Genomic DNA, 19,088 nt, shown 5'->3' with positions numbered 1-19,088 from the left:
ATTTGAAATTGTGGTATTCATTCTACATATAATGGTGCCCCGTGTGAGGTGATTTCAAATCACCGTTCTCCACTACAAAGAAACCTGTTGAATGCTGAGAGTGGCCTCGCTCTCTACCTTTTGATTCAATTGCATTTTGGCTTTGTTGCTTGGTACCTGTTGTGTGTGAGCATTTGGAACCTTGAAATTTTGCTCGTAAATCCTTGAAATAAGCTTAGTGTTAAACTGTGTGGTCAGATTTATAATAACGTGGACGAACATTGATTAGGCTAAATAGCGTTGAACAGAGTTATTGTGCTGACAGTAACTCCCCAGACCAGTGGTGGTGGTAGCGTACCTAAGCATACACCTGTCAACAATAGTGATAGTCTTTCAACTGGTTTTGTCCCAGGGACCACCATTATAACCAAGAAGCAACTCAGGGACCACTGCTTTGGTGGATGTTTGTTTTATTTTGCACCAAGCTTAAAATTAAGGAGGATAGACCTATACAGGCTATTTATTTGCATCAGTGTATGTCTATTTATTTGCACCTTGTGCTAAAAAGAAAAACAGACAAGTAGTAATGAACGGAAATAATATGTGGGAAGCCAAGAGGGCTTATAATATTACAAAGTTCACTCTCACTCTGTTGGACAAGGGCTGAGTTTATAGTTTTCTTACCCATCTGTGGGATTTCTGGGCATGGTGAGTTGCACACAGTCTGTCTATTCGTGGCAATATGGTGGATAGGCACAGTCTCATGTCACTTTCAGGCTTCAATCTTGACCTGTACTTGTTCTTCAGGTAGGCCAGTGTGGAAAATCCACTCTCACAAAGATAAGTAGTTGCAAAAGGTAACAGAGAGTTAACTGCCTTTGCTGCAAGTGCTGGATATTCTGCCTGACAACCCACCCAGAACTTCACAAGGGGCTGTGTTTCATACATGTTCCTCTTGACAGAGTCTGTGGATATTTCAATCAGTTGATCCTCTTGTATAGCAGATAAGTTTGACCCTGCTGCTGCGTTATCACTGAATGGGAGCAGGATCCATTTGCTGTTACAGCGCCACTGATCAGATTCATCAAAGTACTTTTGGAATTGGAGCACAAGCTTCCTCAAATGGACACTAATAATGTCCTTAATATCAGTACTGTCAGAATATTCCTCAATTGATGGAAACATAGCCAGGTTACTCTCTTCTACTCTTTCTATCCATCACTTCACTTTTTTAGTGAATGCCTCCATTTTTTCATACATTTGTAAGACGTTTGCATTTCTGCCTTGCATGGAGCTGTTCAACTTGTTTAGCTCTGCAAAAATACCAGTGAGACATGCCAGTTTAGTAAGCCACTCAGTGTCACAAAAGTTATCAGCCAGTTCGTTGTGTTTGTACTCTCTTAAAAAGTTATGGATTTCACTGCGCAGTTCAAACACGCGCTCCAGCACAGAGCCGTGCGACAGCCAGCGCACCTCCTTCTCTTGGGGGGCTGGTTCTTCAGGGGGGGCGTCGGGTTCTTCAGTCTCCTCTGTGACTGTCGTTCCAGCGGAGGCTGCAGTCTCAGCCTGCCACCAGAGGGCCGCGGACCACCGGTTGACAATCCCTGGTCTAGAACAAGTATCGAAGCTAGAGCCAGTGAGCTTTGTGCTACTTGTCTGAGATTGCATGCGACAGTGTGATCATATGCTCATTGAAAAGGCCTGTTGGTGGATAATAGCTATTGTGTGTCCAAAGAGCCAGTTTTTAATCCGCCCTTAGTGTGGGTGGATTTGTCCTTGAGTCCCGGTGAATTCAGCCTGCCTCAGACCTTGACGGTAGCCTGTTAGTTTAGCTACTTAACAAGTCAGCAACTGTGACCTTCGCAGCAGAGGTTCTATAAGTAGGGAGATTTAAATGCGTTGGAGATTTAAAAGAAAAGAAAAATAAATACAGAGGTGATTTGAATAAGAAATGGTAATAAAATGCTTTCTTGTTTGGGGTCCCAGAACGGACCTGTGTTGAAGAAATTAAATAAATAGCCTTGGTTATGGAGCGTGACCCTAGCTCCGTGAAAAATCTTGTGATCCAAATTGTGAGAGAGTGCTTGATATAATTGATTTAACATCCCAAAATGAGACTTAGGTTGAAAATTTTGATATTGCAGCAACCTTTGCCCATTGGTGTGTGCTTGAGGCTTCATGATCTATTCTTTGAAAAGCTTAAAGTTTGTTGAGAAGTTGCTTACTTGGTGCTCTGTGCAAGACTAACCTTTTCTCACCTGAGCAGCTAAAGTCTTTTAGTAGGCGGTACTAACGCCGTCATTGCTGACGACACCCCTCTTCCTCCTCCTCTATTAGCCTGATTTACAAACCGACACAGATAGATATCTGGCGTCTACTGGTGGCCGATTTGGGTAACTGAGTTTGAGAGTTGTAATATTCAAACATGGATTGTGTGCATGAAACACATCATAATCTAGCACTTTAATGCAACCTTACACTATAAGTTGTTGTAAACAAAAACAACAATTTTATTATATCAAAGACTGCTATTAACCTGCCATGCTATTGACATAACCTGTACACTACTCTCACTTGAACTTTAGAGCTTAACACACCTGAAGTGAATAAAGCTAACTCTGTGCCTTATGTTACACTCTTATATCACCTAATGCTTAGTGACTTGTTGGTGTATGAACTCAATATAACCTTTAAAGTTAAGAAATAGTATAGATACACGCCTTTGTTTCACCTGGATTTGCTTTAGAATTCCTGTGTTTGCTTATATGCTTTCACGCTTTTGCATTGCTTTAAGTGGATTGCTTGTTTGAAATATCTTTATTTATTTATAGTTTCCATTAACTCAAAATCTTCCAGCTGAATATCACATCACATCAATTGGACTTTTGTTATCTAGTAAGATAATACTTCTAAGTTCACTAGATTTAGTTTCCCTTGTGATTCTCAGTTTCAGTGTGCTGCCCTTTTTTCCGTTCTTCAGTTGGTACTACAGGGTGGACTCATCAATTGGAGGTTCCAATTTTGGGAGTTATTGTACCTGGATTTGGTTAATTTTGAGTTCTACCTATAAGGTGATCACTGTCCACCAGTGACAGCTTAACAGGGTGTTCCAATTTTAACACAACAACATTTAAGCTTCCCAACTTTGAGTTCTATCCCTTTGAGAGCCAATCGCTGTGGAGTTACTCACTGCTAAGGATTGCTTATTTTATGAGTGCACTGCTGAGACTGTAGTTTCAAGAGTGTTTTTTTCTGGTGACAGTTTCTCCTTTCCAGAGTGGCTCTTCCTGATGTCTGTGTATATCAGTCTGCATTGTTATCAGTTTGGACACTATAAGGTGAACCCCTTCAATTGGATGTTCCAATTTTGAAGGTTATTGTACCTGGACCTGGTCAATTTGGAGTTCTACTCACACCAAGAGGGTTCCAATTTTGACACAGTAACGTTGGTCTTTAACTATTCAATTTTAAATTCTATCCCTTTGAAGATTGATCACCCTAGAGTTACTCACTACTGAGGCTTGCTGATTGTAAGGCAAGGGAACTTCAGGACTTGCTCCCTCTGGTGGCTAAAATAATACCACAATAGTGTTTAAGTGGAATGACACATAGCCCCTATATATCTCAATGTACCAAAGAGCTCACAGCTGAACTTGATGCTTCAAACAAAAGAGAATGTGAGTTGAAACAAAAACCAAGAGTTAGAACAGTTGCTCCAAAAACACGAGCAGGAGTTAACTGAACTTCGCAACCGATTCAATGAGGTAGTAAAGAACGTGATGAATCACATGGTCTTCTTCAACAGGAAATGGAAGAAATAGATGACATGAAGGCCTATTCAGAACACCTGGAGGATGATCAAAAACAGATTCAACAGCTACAAGGGCAGCTACATGAAGTGGGAGACAGGGTCAAGGCAGCCCGCCAGCAACAGGAAAGCAAAGAGGCTGAACTTGTATCGGTTAAGAAAGAGCTATGGCATTCCTTTGAGATATGACGCATACAGCAAACATGCCTAGATGAAACATTTTGAGAGGAGAAAGATGATTTTTTTTCACCTCATGTGCCGAATCCTTTCCATATTGGCAAAGCCCTTCCAGAGCTGGCCACAACAATCCCTTCCCACAATGTCAGCTTCCTTCAATCACCCGTACTTCGGGTGTCTCATATCAAGACCTTAACTTGATTGCTCACAACTTGCCACGCTTTGAACCTACTCCTGGTGGTTCTCCGAACACCAGTAGCTACTTGAAGGACATTGACTTCTATCTGCTAAAGTTCCCAAATGCCATGGTCGATGACCAGATATACCTGATCAAGGTGACGTCTGGGTGTCATGTGTGTAGGTTCAGTGAACGACAGTAAGAACAAGTCAGAAGCTATTATGACCTGCTTTGCCAGGCATTAATGAGGGAATTCTCTGACACCCATCTCACAAACAGGTCTAACAGCTGCTATGACAGTCAAACAGGGGAGGCAAGAGTCTCCTCATCAATACTACCACCTTCTTCTGGCTTACTTTTGTCTGGTCTGAGCTCTACCTCATGAGCTGGACACCAAATAGGTTGGATTTTGGTTTTTTATCAATTTATTGGCTATCATAAATTATAAGAAAATATGAATATTAAAAATATGAATATTAAATAATAACTTCAAAATGAATTAAAGTTCACGGGGCACCAGCCTAAACTAATAGGCAAAATAGCCAATATGGGTTTAGTCTCAATTTATTACCATTAATCTGGAACTCTGATTAAGCATTAGCTTACTAACTATAACCAAATTACCAAATCAACAGTAAGTTACAGTTGAAGGATTGGAATTCTACCGAGTAGAGGTTGGCAATATTCACGCTTGTGCAACATTAAACACACCAGTAGTTATACTTAAAAGGCATTTATTTACAATGGAGCAGAGTAAAATACAATGTCTAATCTAGTATATACAGGTGTGTGTGTGTGTGTGTGTGTGTGTGTGTCTGTGGAGACACAGACAAAGGCAAGATGGCTGACTCAAAGTGGTCACTGTGACCACATGACCTGAACAAAGAAGACTACACAAGATGGCCGCTGAGACCACCTAGTGTGTGTGAGAGGGAAGGTGTGAGTTTCTTTGTTAGCCTAGCTCATGTAATCTAAAGGTACCAGGTTAGAGGGGGAAGGTTAGCTTCATGCAGGTTCTAGAACTGAGACGTACTGCTATGTGTGTGAACATATGAGTACTCGATTAACTGTATGACTGACCACCACCTAAGCAAACATTATAACAACAAGACATCAATCAACAAGTACATTAACAAAGTTAAGACTTCTGCTGCTTAGCTATGCTGTGCTATGCTGTGCTGTGCTGGGAAAGGTTAGGTCCAGTCAGGTAACGTTACCCAGTCCTTGGAACAAGCAAAGAGGTCCTTTCCAGTGTTGTTGTAAAGTCCAGTGAGTTGGGAGGTTTCCTGGTGGAGTAAAGTCCTGTCTGGCTGTGTTGCTTGCTGTTATCTCCTTTGTTCTCCCCACAGAGTTAGCTGTTCCATGCTAACTCTGCTACGACTCCTGTTACTTGGAAAATCAGCTACCCTTGTGTCGTAGCGGCTGATTCTGAAGAGGATTTGGTTCACTCACAGTTAATCCGAAGCAGGTCACTGTTGTTGAGGAGAAGAGTGTTTGCAGGCTGCTGTTAGCGGGCCGGCGAGAGAGAGCTGGTTTCTCAAGTAGCAGAGCTGACCTGGGCTGGGGCCTTGTTGCCCTTTGAAGAACTGAGAGGAGAGAGCTGGAGCTGCTCTCCAGAGCAAGCCAAGAAGGGAAGAGAGCGAGAAGGGGTCTAGAAGACTGGTTTTGTTTGGTGACACCCTTGGGGGTCACATGTCACACGCTGGCCCACACTGGCTGGCCAGTGGGGTCCGTGGGGGGAAGGGTCATCCCCAGGTGTGAACGGTGAGGAACTGTGGAGTGTGAGTTCCTTTGTCCAGTGGAGCAAAGAAACATTTGGTCTATTGAATGATTGAGTCCCAACACTTTGGTAACCGAAACGAGCCCGGGATGGAGGAAGACTTGAATTTCAAAACTCTAGCTGTCACTTAGATGTCATGGTAAATCCATGTTGAAACCATTCAACAGCTATGTGAGCTTGCTGCCCTTGGGTTTGCGAAACATAAGCAATCCCACATGAAACAGTTAGAACCTAACATCGTCCTGACCCTCAACACCAATCCTCCACCCATAGAGTTAGACGGGGCTTCTGGTGGTGGGGTACATGGACCAGCCAACCAGGGCTCCAGAATCGACTTGCTGAAGAACAAAAACAGTACCTAACCCCATGAAACTACCACAAACGCAAATCCTCAAGACCTCCCTGGCCTGGTAAAGGACAAAACCGACTGAGGAATGAGCCAAACTGCCACTCTGTGGACACCCACCGAAGTAGGTTCCAATCTTACCAGAGGGGAAAGTTGTAAGGCTCATGATGACCAGAGGGAGCATCAATTTCGGTCACAAGGCAAGATTCTCCACGAAAACCCAACAAGACATATGGTAAGTGCAAAACATCTCGCCTCAGTCAGGAAGAGATGGAAACCATCTGGCACCTCATCCAAAGAATGCAAAAGGGAAACAAAAAGGCTGATCTCCTCTCAATAGCGTCAGTAGCCACTGAGGCTTCCCCTCAAAACAACCCTCTCAACCAAACTTATGTGGCGGTTGAAGAATTCTACTAAGACCCTAGCGTCCCTGAGTCTACCCCACCTCAGGACCAGACTTCCATGGTCCCAGACAACACTAATGAATCAGATCTGGGAAATGAGAAATCAATGCCCCCAAGCACATGCCCCTGAAGACAGTTTCTGTGTCACCTTAATGAGAAAGGGTTTACATGAAAATTCTATGTGTCCTTGACGCTTGAAGGAAGCATGAAGCACTCCTTGATATGGCGGCGGACATAACCTTGATGTCACTAACACTTTTCAACAAGTTACAGGGGATTGCTCACCAATCTAACAAAAACTTGAAACTCTAGCCCTGTTCTCTGGAGGTTCAGCCATACACTCCCACTGGTACCCCACTGACAGCCATGTCTGTGATACAACTGACCATTGGACCCATGACTGCACCATCCAGTGTATGTGTCTCCTTTGTACTCCATTCCACATCTCATTGGCAAAGACCTCCTCAATCGTCTTGAACCCCTGATTGACTTTGAATGATTGAAGATGTCAAGATGTCATCATAGTCAAATGCATCACCACAATAAAAAAAGTGACGTTGGGTCACCAACAGTCTCATCACAGCAACTTTGGTCAACACAAGTGCCCACAATGCTGAAGTTCCCTTGAGCAGGATTCAGTCAGCTAACCTTTGACCTCTGGGGTTATGAAGACAGCGTCCCTGCACAGGATGAGTTTGACCTGAGAGCAGCAGGTGGACAGTCTGTCGGGTTCAGAGGAAGGAGGTAAAAAGACTCTTCTCTGCTCCAATGCAGGCAGGAGGGGAGGGGGATTTGACCTTTGACCCACTGCGCTGTCGCTTCCTCCTGGCCCTGCGGTTCTTATACCACACCTGAGAGAAACAGAGAGAGAGACAGAGAGAGGAGAGAGTTTTAGTTTCATGTTCTTAAACAGGACATTTAGAGCAAACAGAATGAACTAAATGAATATTCTTGTGCTATGAAGTATAACAATCATATAGATCATATGTTTTGTAGAGTAAAAAATCTTCACATACTGACAGTCTCCTACATGTACAACAAAGATAGTTTTATGGCTTTGAGTCCAGTATGGGGATTTTATTCTACTGTAAATCAGCTCATCATGTTGTGTTGAAGGCAAATCAAGTCTCTGTTTTCATCTGGTACAAATATTTAAATAAATATTCTAAGTTGCTTTGAACAAAAATATCTAATCAAATAAATGAATTAATATTCAAATATATTGGAAAAGGGGGATTTAGAAGGAGAGAAGAGGAAAAGTGAATCAACCCACTGACAGAGTAAGATTAAGAAAACATTTTCATTTTCAATGACTTGTTTTTGGCTCGTGCGTAAAATGTAGAGAGGTTTCTGGTTTGTATGTTAAATAATCTTCGTTACAACATTAAACAGTTTTATCAGTTTCTTTCCCTGATAGACAGACTAACAGACTTGAATTGCCACATAAACAAAAACAAACTTGGTGAGTCGGTAACTCACGCGTAAAATGCAACCTGGAAAAAGTTTTCTGGACAGATTTTACGCAATTCCGTGAACGAACAGCACATTTATGTTTCTCCATCCAGTGAAACATCATCACTCACCCTGACCGTCTCCTCGCTCAGCCCCGTGCTCCTCGCCAGCTCAGCGCGCGCCTCCATCCCCGGGTATTCGGTTAACTCGAACAGCGCTTCGAGCTGCTTCGTCTGACTGTCTGTGAACACGGTCCTTATCCGACCCTTCTGACGCGGCTGAGACTGAGCGGACACCCCGTCCTGGTGGTAACCATGGTAACCCGACGACGGCTGAGCATCTGGTAAAAAAAAAAAAAAGAAGAAAAACATTTAATAGTTGGAAGAAAAATATTGGATTTTATTTTTATATTATTATATTCATATTGACCTTGACTTTAAACTTTTTAAAACTTTTTCTTTGATGAACTTGAAACGATAATTGTTTTTTTTTTTCTGTCTGATTTGATCCTAAATTTAATTTAAAAAACACTTATATAATTAGACCACAAACCTGCAGAGCAGCCGCTGAAGTTCACATACTGCATAAATGGATAAATGCTGCTAAAGTCGGTGCGATGGAAACCGGCTGCGTGCGGGTAAAACACCTCTCCAAAACTCATCCCTTGGTACTGCAGGCAGCCTGGCACTGACACTGGGACTGGGACTGGCGCAGGAGGCCTGAGGTTCCCAGAATCCAGAATGAATGCGCCGGGGATCCCCTGGAGATATCCGTCCGGTGGAAACTCCATCACTGGTGGCTTGTGTCCGAGCTGCGGGGAGAGGATGCGCTCGATGCTGAAGTCCGACATTCTCCTTCCGTCCATGATTCAACTGTAAGATCCAGAAAGTTTCCAGAAACTTGTCCCAGTGATCTCTGAGCTCCCAGAGTCCTTCAGTGTCCAGTTTTAAACAGAAACAGAAGCTGCCATCAAACACCTGAGGCTCTTTAATATGTTAATGAGCTTTTTGAATTTAGTGTTTGATGCTGGAGGTTCAGTCAGAGATGAGAAGAAATCTGGACTTTGATTTGACCTCTGAACCTTTTGATTCTTTGAACTGAGAGATGATGTGAGTGAATATGAAAAGTGTTTTGTCCATTAAATCTCCTACTCAACTGTTGACTTTCACTGTTCTTCAAACAACTTAATTATCTTGCTCTTATTAGAGTTAATGAGACACAAACACTGAGTCATCCTGTAGCTGTTTAGTTAGTTCAAAAATACTTTTAGGCTACATTACATGTAAAAAAACCAATATTTGTTGCAGCGTGCTATGAAATTAGACTTGGCCAAAATGTGAACAGAAAATCTTCTTTCTGTGTATCTATATAATATACAAATCTATAGATTTCTCCTGAAGAAGAAGTTTATACCTCTAAGGCCGTAAATCACAGTAGCTCAATGTATAAATTGTGTTTTAATGACAAAAATCAAGATTTCTATCTAATAAATACCTTTGCAACACAGTTTTCATTCTTATACAACCCAATCTCACACTTTTATACAGTTTTCATGTGTGCCAGTGTGGGTAAAGAGTGTGTTATGCTTGATGAAATATTTCCTGCAGGTTCAGTTTGGGGGAAAGTTATCTGCAGTGTGGAGTGGTGGCCTGCAGGTGGCGCCACACTCCAGGCTGTGTTCATTGTACTAAGCAAAACAGAGAGCAGATGCCACAAAGTTCCTATAAACAGGAACCTTACACAGGTAATATATAAAACATGATTGATTAACAAAGTGTTGAACACCACAGACGGACTGTGAGAAATATATCTGATATCATCACAGTGAAACCAGTGTGTTTGATCTCTGTCACATCACAGCTCTGTGAGACAAACTGAGCATGAACGACAGGAGTCACTGAGCTGTTCTCACATTTTCTGGTTTTAATGTTGATGCTCTGCACATCTTCAGTCTGAAAACCTACAGGGACCAAAAGTGTCTGAAAACAGTATAATAATCAGTAAAACTGACTTTCTGTCACAAGAACAATATAATAACAGTATTACACTGTGGTACAGTGGCAGTAGTAATACTGAAGCAGTGGTATCACCTGCAGCAGGAAGAAGTCCACTATAGATACAATGGTGAAATTAAAATACTTTCTTATATACTATATATGTATTTATTCACCCACACTTAACATCTTAACATCAAGGAGTTCCATTCGTTTTTATTGATCTTTGTTTCATCATCTAAATGTCAACTAGTGGTATAATAGGGGCTAAATTAAATCTTCACTTCAGTGTTAAAACTGAAGACTGCTTTAAAAGATCAAAATCAAAAGCATTAAATATGAATATGATGTTGTATTGAATCAGTGTCCACCCTCTGTGGTTTCCTGTGAGTGTCAGGTGATGTTAGCTCAGTCTGACTTCTGAGGGAAAGATCAATAGGTGATCAGTAGCATATCAATCAGTGTCCTCTCTTTAAACGCTCTCTTAACTGATCGATCGTTAACACGCATAAAGAACAGAAGAATAAAAAGATTACAGAAGTACAGCAACTTAACAAACATCCTCAGACTGAAGAGTGAGGAGCAGAAGGAACTGAACATTCACACATTTAAATATCACACACTCCTTTTAATTCAGTGTACAGGGCTCAGCTCAGTGTACAATGTACAAACATTAACAGCAAACAGGAGGAGAAGAGCTGCCTCCTTCTGAACACCTCAAAGACCAAGGAGATGGTCATGGACTTTGGGAGGTCTAGGCCCACCCTTCAGCCAGTCAACATTCGAGGGAAGGACATTGAGGTGGTGCACACTTATAAATACGTAGGTGTGCACCTGGACAGTAAACTGGACTGGTCCCTGAACACTGATGCCATCTACCTGAAGGGGCAGAGCCGGATCTTTTACCTCAGGAGGCTCAGGACCTTTGACGTCTGCAGTTAAATGTATCTATGAAATCTATCTATATCTGTCTACAATATGTCAGGGGACCAAGAACTTAAAAACATTTAGATTCAGTTTTAAACTCCTGTATATGTATATATATATATATATTTTAAACGTGCTTAATGTTTTAATGTATTTGAGTAACTTAATGGTTAAAAATTTATTCTTGGGTTTGTGATATCTTAATTATTTCCAAGGAAGATTGAAAGTATTTGGTACTAGAAATTCCTTGGATCAGTGGTCTGATGGCAAGACTCTAGTTAACGCTAATATTTGGAAGTGTATCACTGCAACGATGTGTTCGTTTTCCCTCTAATTTGTATCTAAATACATGGTACTTTATAAAATTGAATTGGAATTTATGCATGTTTTACTTGTGTACAGGTGGTGACAGTCAGTGCCATGAAGTTTAAAAAATAAGTCAAAGGTCAGAGGGCATAGTGGAAACAAGTGGAATAAACTCTTCTTCAATACATAAACTTTAGTTAAATGTTCCATATAGTATAAAGGTAGATGTCCATGTGTAGTGTGATTATAGATCAGGTCTAGCTTCTATATTAATACTGTGAAAGTATCAAAGCCTCAGTCCACAGAGAAATGCACACAGCCTGTATTCAGACACTGAGCCGCAAAACCAGCCGTCAGGACTTCTGGAACTTTGTGATGTCACAACAAAGCAGTCACCTTCCTCAGAGCCTCCTCTCTTCTTATTGGCTCACTGATCTGTTGTTACTACAGCTCCAGAGAGAAGCCTGAAAGAGGAGATGTAAAACTACACTGAGATGGTTTTTGATTCTTAAAACCACAAATATATCTTTTTATGGATCAACACTTCAAATACAACACAGGGGCAGAGGAAAATACGGGATGATTAATAATGATAATGATGATGATTAAGCTGGAGACAGACCAGATTTCACCTGGTGAAATTTACTCAGGTGCTGAGGTAAAAAAGCATACGGGACAGGAAACAGTGTGGACAGGTTTGTAAACTGCAGGACCTAGCAGTTATAGGCTAATTATAAATTCAACAGCACTTCATTTTCAGTGACCTCTGTCACTGTCCTTCACTGTAGCTGAGCAGTGATATCGATTTCAAATGTTTTTGGCCTTTTTGGCCTTCCATACTTCTCTGCTGCTTGTATTATTTTGTCCTACAGTTATTGAATGAGAGGACAAAACATCCCCCCCCCCGACCCGAACTGTCTGAATATTCGAGAGTCAGTCTGACTCAACTCAAAATGAAGGAGGCGGGGTTAATTTGTGACAGGAAGTGAAAACGTCTTTGCTTATTTCTCTCCAAAATAAATGAGGAACATAATCTAGGGTTACTGTACCTTTAACAGCATGGTTGGTGTTTGAACCAGCTAATCCTAGAGGATTTTTTTACACAGCTTCAGAGGTAACTGTCTGCAAGAGTGTAAAAAAGAAAAAAAGATTCTCTCAGTGTGTTGGTGCTTACATACTGCTGTACAGCTGTGGTGTGTTCAGGTGTGTGTTGGACTAAAACCCTTCAGATAATTCTGTCAGACTATCTCAGCCTCTAGCTGCCTCGTCTCTCTCAACATGAATCAGCAAAACGTTGCGATGGCCCAGACGACTCACTGTGCCACACTCCAGACATCCAGCCCCCCTCTCTCTCTCTCTGCTCTCTGTCAGTGTCTCTCTCTCTGTCTGGCTGCTTCACTGTCTGTCTGACTCGCCCTCTCCACTGTAGCTGATTAGTAAGCACAGCGGGAGTTCACTCACAGGGCTTTTTGGACGTGTCTCAATTCTGCTATGACTGTGTCTTTTGGCGATCGTTCATCTCTCTCTCCATGTCCACTCACTATGTCGGCTGGGTTTCACTACTCCTGACCAGAGTGTCTTTTGGCAGGGTTTCAATACTGTGTCTGCTCGGCGCAGGATTTTAATGTCAAGACATTTCAGTGGCTTTTGGCTGGGTGTCAATACTCTGTCCACTGGTCTTAGGGTTTGATCCCTATACTCTGCAAGTTTTCTGGCTGGGTTTCAGAACTATGAAGTCACTCTCTCAGCTGGTTTCACTATTATGTAGTTTATCTTTTGGCTGTGTTTTCACACTGTCCAATGTTTCTTGTTTAAAGCCTCAATGCTGGTTTTGGCTGGACTGCAACAGTGGGGCCAACCCTATAATCTGAAATGTCCTGACTGACTGACTGACTGACTGATTTAGAGACTTTTTTTCAAGCAGACTGGGTATAAACTTGGTTCATGACTGGACTGTTTTGGGCAGTGTACTAAGTTGCTTTGGTTTTCCAGCTGCTTGGGAAGAGGAGGAGCGCTTCCAGTACACTGAGCCTCGCCTCCATTACAGCAAATAAACTACTTGCATTACATGTATCATTATTACTAAAGGAGGCAGAGGAATAACTAAACATAAGACACACCGAGCAGAGAGAGCAGGAGAGAGGGAGGGAGAGAGAGAAGTCATCGGTAACGAGGCTTCGTACAAACGACTACTCTTCATATCAAACAGAGGGAGTGAGACATAAAGACCTGCCTCTAATAAAAGTCTTTTACGTTCTGGAGTTGAAGTAAATAAAGGAGGAGGAGCCTACAGCGCACACTTAACCTAAACTACACTAATGAAATACTTTAATATTTCATGTGAAAATATTTGATATTTACACTATTTGGCAACATATGTATGAATTATTGTATTGTGCAATTTTGCAGATATATAATTATAGATAATATGTTAATTATAATTATAGATAATATGTGCATCAACTGCAGTACTGAACAAAAGTATTATAGACTGGAATAAACAACCCGATTTTCATTGCACACAAACCTGAATGAAACTATGAAATCAAAGTTTTGTACCAGAGCTTTTTCTGCACAAACCACTAGGAGTGAGTTCTGTCTTCAATGCCTCAAAGCTTAAAGAACTTGTGTGCTAGCGGCTCTTTGAGCCGGTGCACAGAGGTAATTTGAGCTAAATGCTAATTAGCAGTGAAGCTGAGGGGACTGTCTTTAGTTTTGCAGATGTAGTGGACAGATTGAGAGTTTGAAATGATAATCTGATGATTTGAAAGTTAAGGAATCACCACAGTTATTACAATTCATGAATGTCTGAACCAAATCCAATAGTTGTAGACTGTAGTAGTTGACTGACACTGCCATCCCTAAAGCCTCTGTCCGTCCATCACCACTGGTCAGTCTGTAATAGTTTGGATATCAATGATGTGATCATGCATAAAAAAACCCAAAAAAGGACAAAAGGAGACAGGGAGGAGGGAGAGTTCGAGGTATGAGTCTAGTGCAGACTGATGTAACCCAGTGATAAACTGAATCCTGTGAAGACACGAGAAAGAAAGAGACAGAGAGGAAAAGTGGAGGAGAGAGGACATAATGTTCAGAGTAGAAATGATCTTTTATTGATAAGGATCAGTCAATAAAAAGGAAAGAGAATTACCCTCCCTCTCTCGCTCTCTCTCTGTCTCTCTCTCTCTCTCTCTCTCTCTATCTCTGTCTCTCCTGCCATCAACCAGTCAGATCAGCTGATCTAGATCTCACTGAAAAACAGGATTATTCTGGTCTGCCTTCTGAAACTATCAGGAGTTGAGTTTTTGAATGGAGCGACCTCAGACTTCTGTGGTGGTCGTCTGGCTGGCATCAAGACTGACACCTGCCTGAGATGTTTGACTCATCTCACAGCAGACACAGGAACAAAATATTGATTCTGTGTATATTTTAAGTTTCAGTAAGCAGTAAATAGTTTCAAATGAATTACATGTAGTTTTAAAGCTCCATATTTTTGAGTTGTTTGGTTTTAAAATCTGCTGTCACCTAAACAGAACCATAAAAACATCAAACATGCTTTAGTTGCCATGAGTGTTGTTAGTCCTGTTAAACTGTTGGCCCCCCTCACATTTATAAAGACACATGGACCAGGTGAGATGGTAGAGTGCAATACAAAGCGTTCTGGGGAAAGCCACCTTTCAGAATTTCCTCCACTGAATTAGTAACTATGTTTTCCACTAAAAAGGCCTTTGACAAAGAAAGAGATAAGACCAGAGCACAGGGCCTGGACATGAGAGCTCCTGGTCGGCCAGTGGCTCGTTAAAACTTCCATAAAGTCTTTACCGGTTCCGTCAGTGTCACTCATGCGGCCAGTCCCTGTGGATAAGTATCACATTGAATTTCTTTCCCAGTCTGAACCATGAAGCCAATACTGGTCTGGCTCTACCAACAGGAGAACACTATGAAATGCTAAATGGTCCAGCTTTAACTGGGTTTTCTTCTCCCATGTGTCAGTAACTTGATGCTACATAATGTTACATGTCTGTTTTCATTAGTGACAGTAGACATGATAATGTTAGCTAACTTGGTGTTACCAATATTAGGAATGTGATTGGTGAATGTTGCCATCGGTAGCTGACTAACTGTCAGCATTGCTGTGGAGCATATCCCAAAAATGGGCTAATGGTTGTCCTTAGACAGTTTTTTGTTGGATCTTGTGTTCACAAGGAAACTTATATGTTTAGTTGACAAGTTTTTTTTTTATGTTTTGGTCTGAGATGCTGATGGTGACATTTGGTGACAGTGATGATTGTTTACAGAAACTTTAAGAACAGTAGATACAGAATGAAAGTGCCACTGACACATGAACAGTCAAGTCAGAGTAATAGGTCCATCAGTTTGAAGATTTATCAGATGTTAAAACATTACACAGTGGTTTTTAATACTTTCTCATTTCATCCTCCATCCACACAATCACCAGTTAAAGGGTAGAATTACACAGTTCAGGTTACAAAGCAATCTAGCAGGTATTTGACCTGGCCCATATTTGGTTGGCAACTGCAGCACATTACCAGGTGAGTTGAATAGTCTTCCTGACTGAACTGTCTCTAAACTTCATTTGTCTTGTAACCAGGTTCAACTTTTCTGCAGGACATCCCTGTGTTATTTTTGCAGGAGGCCTTTCCTTTAATTTGTCCCCTGTTGACAAATTAAAAGAAAAGCCAACATGAACTGTCTTAGTAAAATGTTGGACAACCACAAGCTGCCCAAACAGCTTCAACGATCCGTAGCATTGATTCTATGTTCTAAGTCTCTGGGGATAAGATTTCCATAGTTAAGGAAAAAAAGTTAAGTAATTTACAGCAGTAAAAGAGATTTTATAGCAGTAAAATTCTACTGTTTCCATGGAGACAGTTGATTTGCTGCCATTAGCACTTGTGATACCTATTATCACTATTGGAAAGCAGGAAACATTGAAGAAGCTGCTATCTCATCCCCCTGTTGTTTTGACGAGAACTTCACCATGGTAACCTTTGATCACTAAGGTCTTTTGTGCAACAATTTAACTGACTTTAAGTCATGTTTTAAGGAAACATTAAGGAGAAAACTTCAGGGTTAGGGTTAGGGTTTTTATTTTATGGAAACCTTAACTCAGACTCAGACTTAACTGAAGGTGTTTTATGCAACCCGCCCCTGGACTCTACAGGAGGGAGGAAAACACTCTTCCATAACATATTCCCTCATTTGATGTATTGATGGTGGGGGGTGGAAAGCTCTGTCTAGCATGTACATGTCAATCTCTCATATGGTGTTCACCTGGATTGAGATCTGGCGATGATGAAAGCTGTAGCATGATGTAGCAAGCAGGTCACCTGTGTGGATGCATCTTCATTTGTTATGTTTCTCCGCTCATTCAGGTTCTCCCTTTAATTTGTCAGCATCTAAATATATTAATGCCTCTGACTGAACACTCACAGCTGTTTGGTTGAGCTGCAGTGTTGCAGTCTGACCAGCAGGGGGCGGTGCAGACAGCAGAGCAGACAGATGGCTGGTGAAACCATTATGTAATGTCTCCCAATCCTCTTTCTCTGTTTCTCTTATCTTTTCATCGACTTATCCTTCATTCAGTCGACATCTCTCTCTCACCAGCACACCATCCTTCCTCTGTGTCTCACTCGTTATCTCTCTCTCTCTTTGCCATCCCCTGCCTCACACTCCTTACAACGGTTTCAACAATATCATAATATAATATCATTTTAAAACAATGGGGAGACATTCAACTGTCGGCTCTTTGTCTGACACACACACACACAGCCACACACACACACACACACAGCCACACACACACACACACACACACACACAGCCACACAGACACACATACACAGACACACACACACACACACACACACACACACACACACACACACACACAGCCACACAGACACACATACACACACACACACACACACAACACACACACACACACACACACACACACACACACAAACTAGACAGTCATTAGACGACTGTCCGACCTTGACTACAATGCACAGCCCACAGGAGACACACCACACATTCATTCACAGACAAACACACACACACACACACACCTCACAGCCTCCCTCCCGCCATGCTCTTCGCCACCTGAGGCGGTACAGAAGTCTTTCTCTGAATAATGTGATCTCTCATCTGGCGCGCTTGATTTAACTCAACTCTGCAGGATTTGTCTTCCTGCCATAGATCCGCCTGTCTTTACTACTTCTGATGAATCAAACGACCCCTGCAGGTTTGTACAGAGCTGAATGCTGAGCTCTGCTTTCACCAGGAGAGAGAGACACACAGAGACAGGATGGGACTAGAGTGATTTGGACTTTTTGAATAACCTCTGTCTTTTCAAACACATTATTATATTACTCTGTATTATTTTATTGTTTCTCATAAATACCATGAAATTATCAAAAATCATACTGTCTGACTTCATTTACCTGTCTGAGGCTCTCAGCTCAAAGCCAATTGGTTCCTATAGAAGATTTGAATCTTTAAAACACAATATATATAATATACAATACAATATGTAGTTTCAATTTTAAATAGGGGCTCAGTAATTTCTTAAATCATCTGTACACTGTAGTTTTTTTTAGCAAATGTTATTCAAACAGGAGGAAATAGTACATCTGTTGGGAACTATTTACAGCAGCGGATTAATCCATGTTTGATATTAATCCACCTTTAGTATTTTGGGCAGCAGGACAGTGTGAGTGAGACTGAGATAAACTGAACTATACTGTCATGTGTTCATGGTGTGTGTGGCTAATTCATGTGGTTTTAATAGGAAACAGTGGAGCTCTATGGCTCAGGGGGAATCAGATCACAGCACTTGTTAGTTGGAGACATTCATTGTTGATTTGGGTTTGCACATGTGATTGATGAGAATCTGAATCAGCCCCACCCCAGTCTGGGACAATCCAGTAATCCTCAGGTCTGTTCAGGCATTGTCTCAGTGTCCTCAGGTCCCTGTAGGATCATGTCTTTTTTTTTTTGTAAATGAATTTAGGTGTGTTGGTTTTGGACAGGATTTTCATGGCCTGTTTCAGATTAGGTCCAAGATTGTAGACCGGAAAACTAACTGCTAAAGACATGGAGGAAGATGATATTGGTTTAGAAAAATATTCCAAAAAATGTAGAAACATGCTAATAGTCTTGGATGTGCAGCATGACTGGTCAATACTGCATCCATTGTAGCATTGCTCGTATGACATAATGAGGAAGCTGTGCCACTCTATGACACTCAGAAGGGTAAATCACTTGCATTGCTCTGCTGCATCACAACTAATAGACAGGTTGTCTTCTAGGAGAGGGCAGCAGTAATACTTCCAACTCATAAAGGTCGACTCTGGTGGGACTCGAACCCACAACCTTTGAATTACTGCTCCTGTTCTACTAGAAGTCCAATGCGCTATCCATTGCGCCACAGAGCCTCATGGCTGCTGGGCTTCACTGAGGTTTTTTGTTTGTCCAGAGACAAACAAAAAATGTTTTAGATCTTGAACAATAACACTGAGGTTGTGGCCACTTGTCTATGTCTGTGTGTCGTTAAAGAATATCGGTGTTTTGGTGAGAAACACCTTTACCTTTATGGAAGTGCTGTGAGGAGATATTCCCTGTGAGGACCACGAGCTGGTTCCAAGACAACTGAGTGGATTTGTTACTCACAGGAGGTCCGACTGTATTTTATGTAGTATTTATTTATATTTT

The 19,088-nt window shown here is 41.6% G+C and overlaps 1 protein-coding gene and 1 non-coding gene across 2 annotated transcripts; both read right to left on the bottom strand.

Moving 5' to 3' along the window:
• Positions 1–7,403: 7,403 nt before the first annotated feature.
• Positions 7,404–8,974, bottom strand: dharma. The gene is made up of 3 exons (XM_056374314.1): positions 8,677–8,974; positions 8,256–8,464; positions 7,404–7,523 (listed from the first exon to the last, which is right to left on the bottom strand). Exons 1-3 carry the CDS (start codon positions 8,972–8,974, stop codon positions 7,404–7,406), a joined length of 627 nt encoding a protein of 208 aa, XP_056230289.1.
• Positions 8,975–18,721: 9,747 nt separating this feature from the next.
• Positions 18,722–18,811, bottom strand: trnar-ucu (transfer RNA arginine (anticodon UCU)). The gene is given in 2 exon segments: positions 18,722–18,757; positions 18,775–18,811. It is a non-coding gene; the product is annotated as a tRNA-Arg (tRNA).
• Positions 18,812–19,088: the final 277 nt, after the last annotated feature.

Source organism: Seriola aureovittata, chromosome 4, assembly GCF_021018895.1.
Source record: "Seriola aureovittata isolate HTS-2021-v1 ecotype China chromosome 4, ASM2101889v1, whole genome shotgun sequence".
Lineage (NCBI taxonomy): Eukaryota > Metazoa > Chordata > Actinopteri > Carangiformes > Carangidae > Seriola > Seriola aureovittata.
The sequence above is the reverse complement of the archived record's forward strand: the minus strand, read 5'-3'. Positions and strand labels throughout refer to the sequence as shown.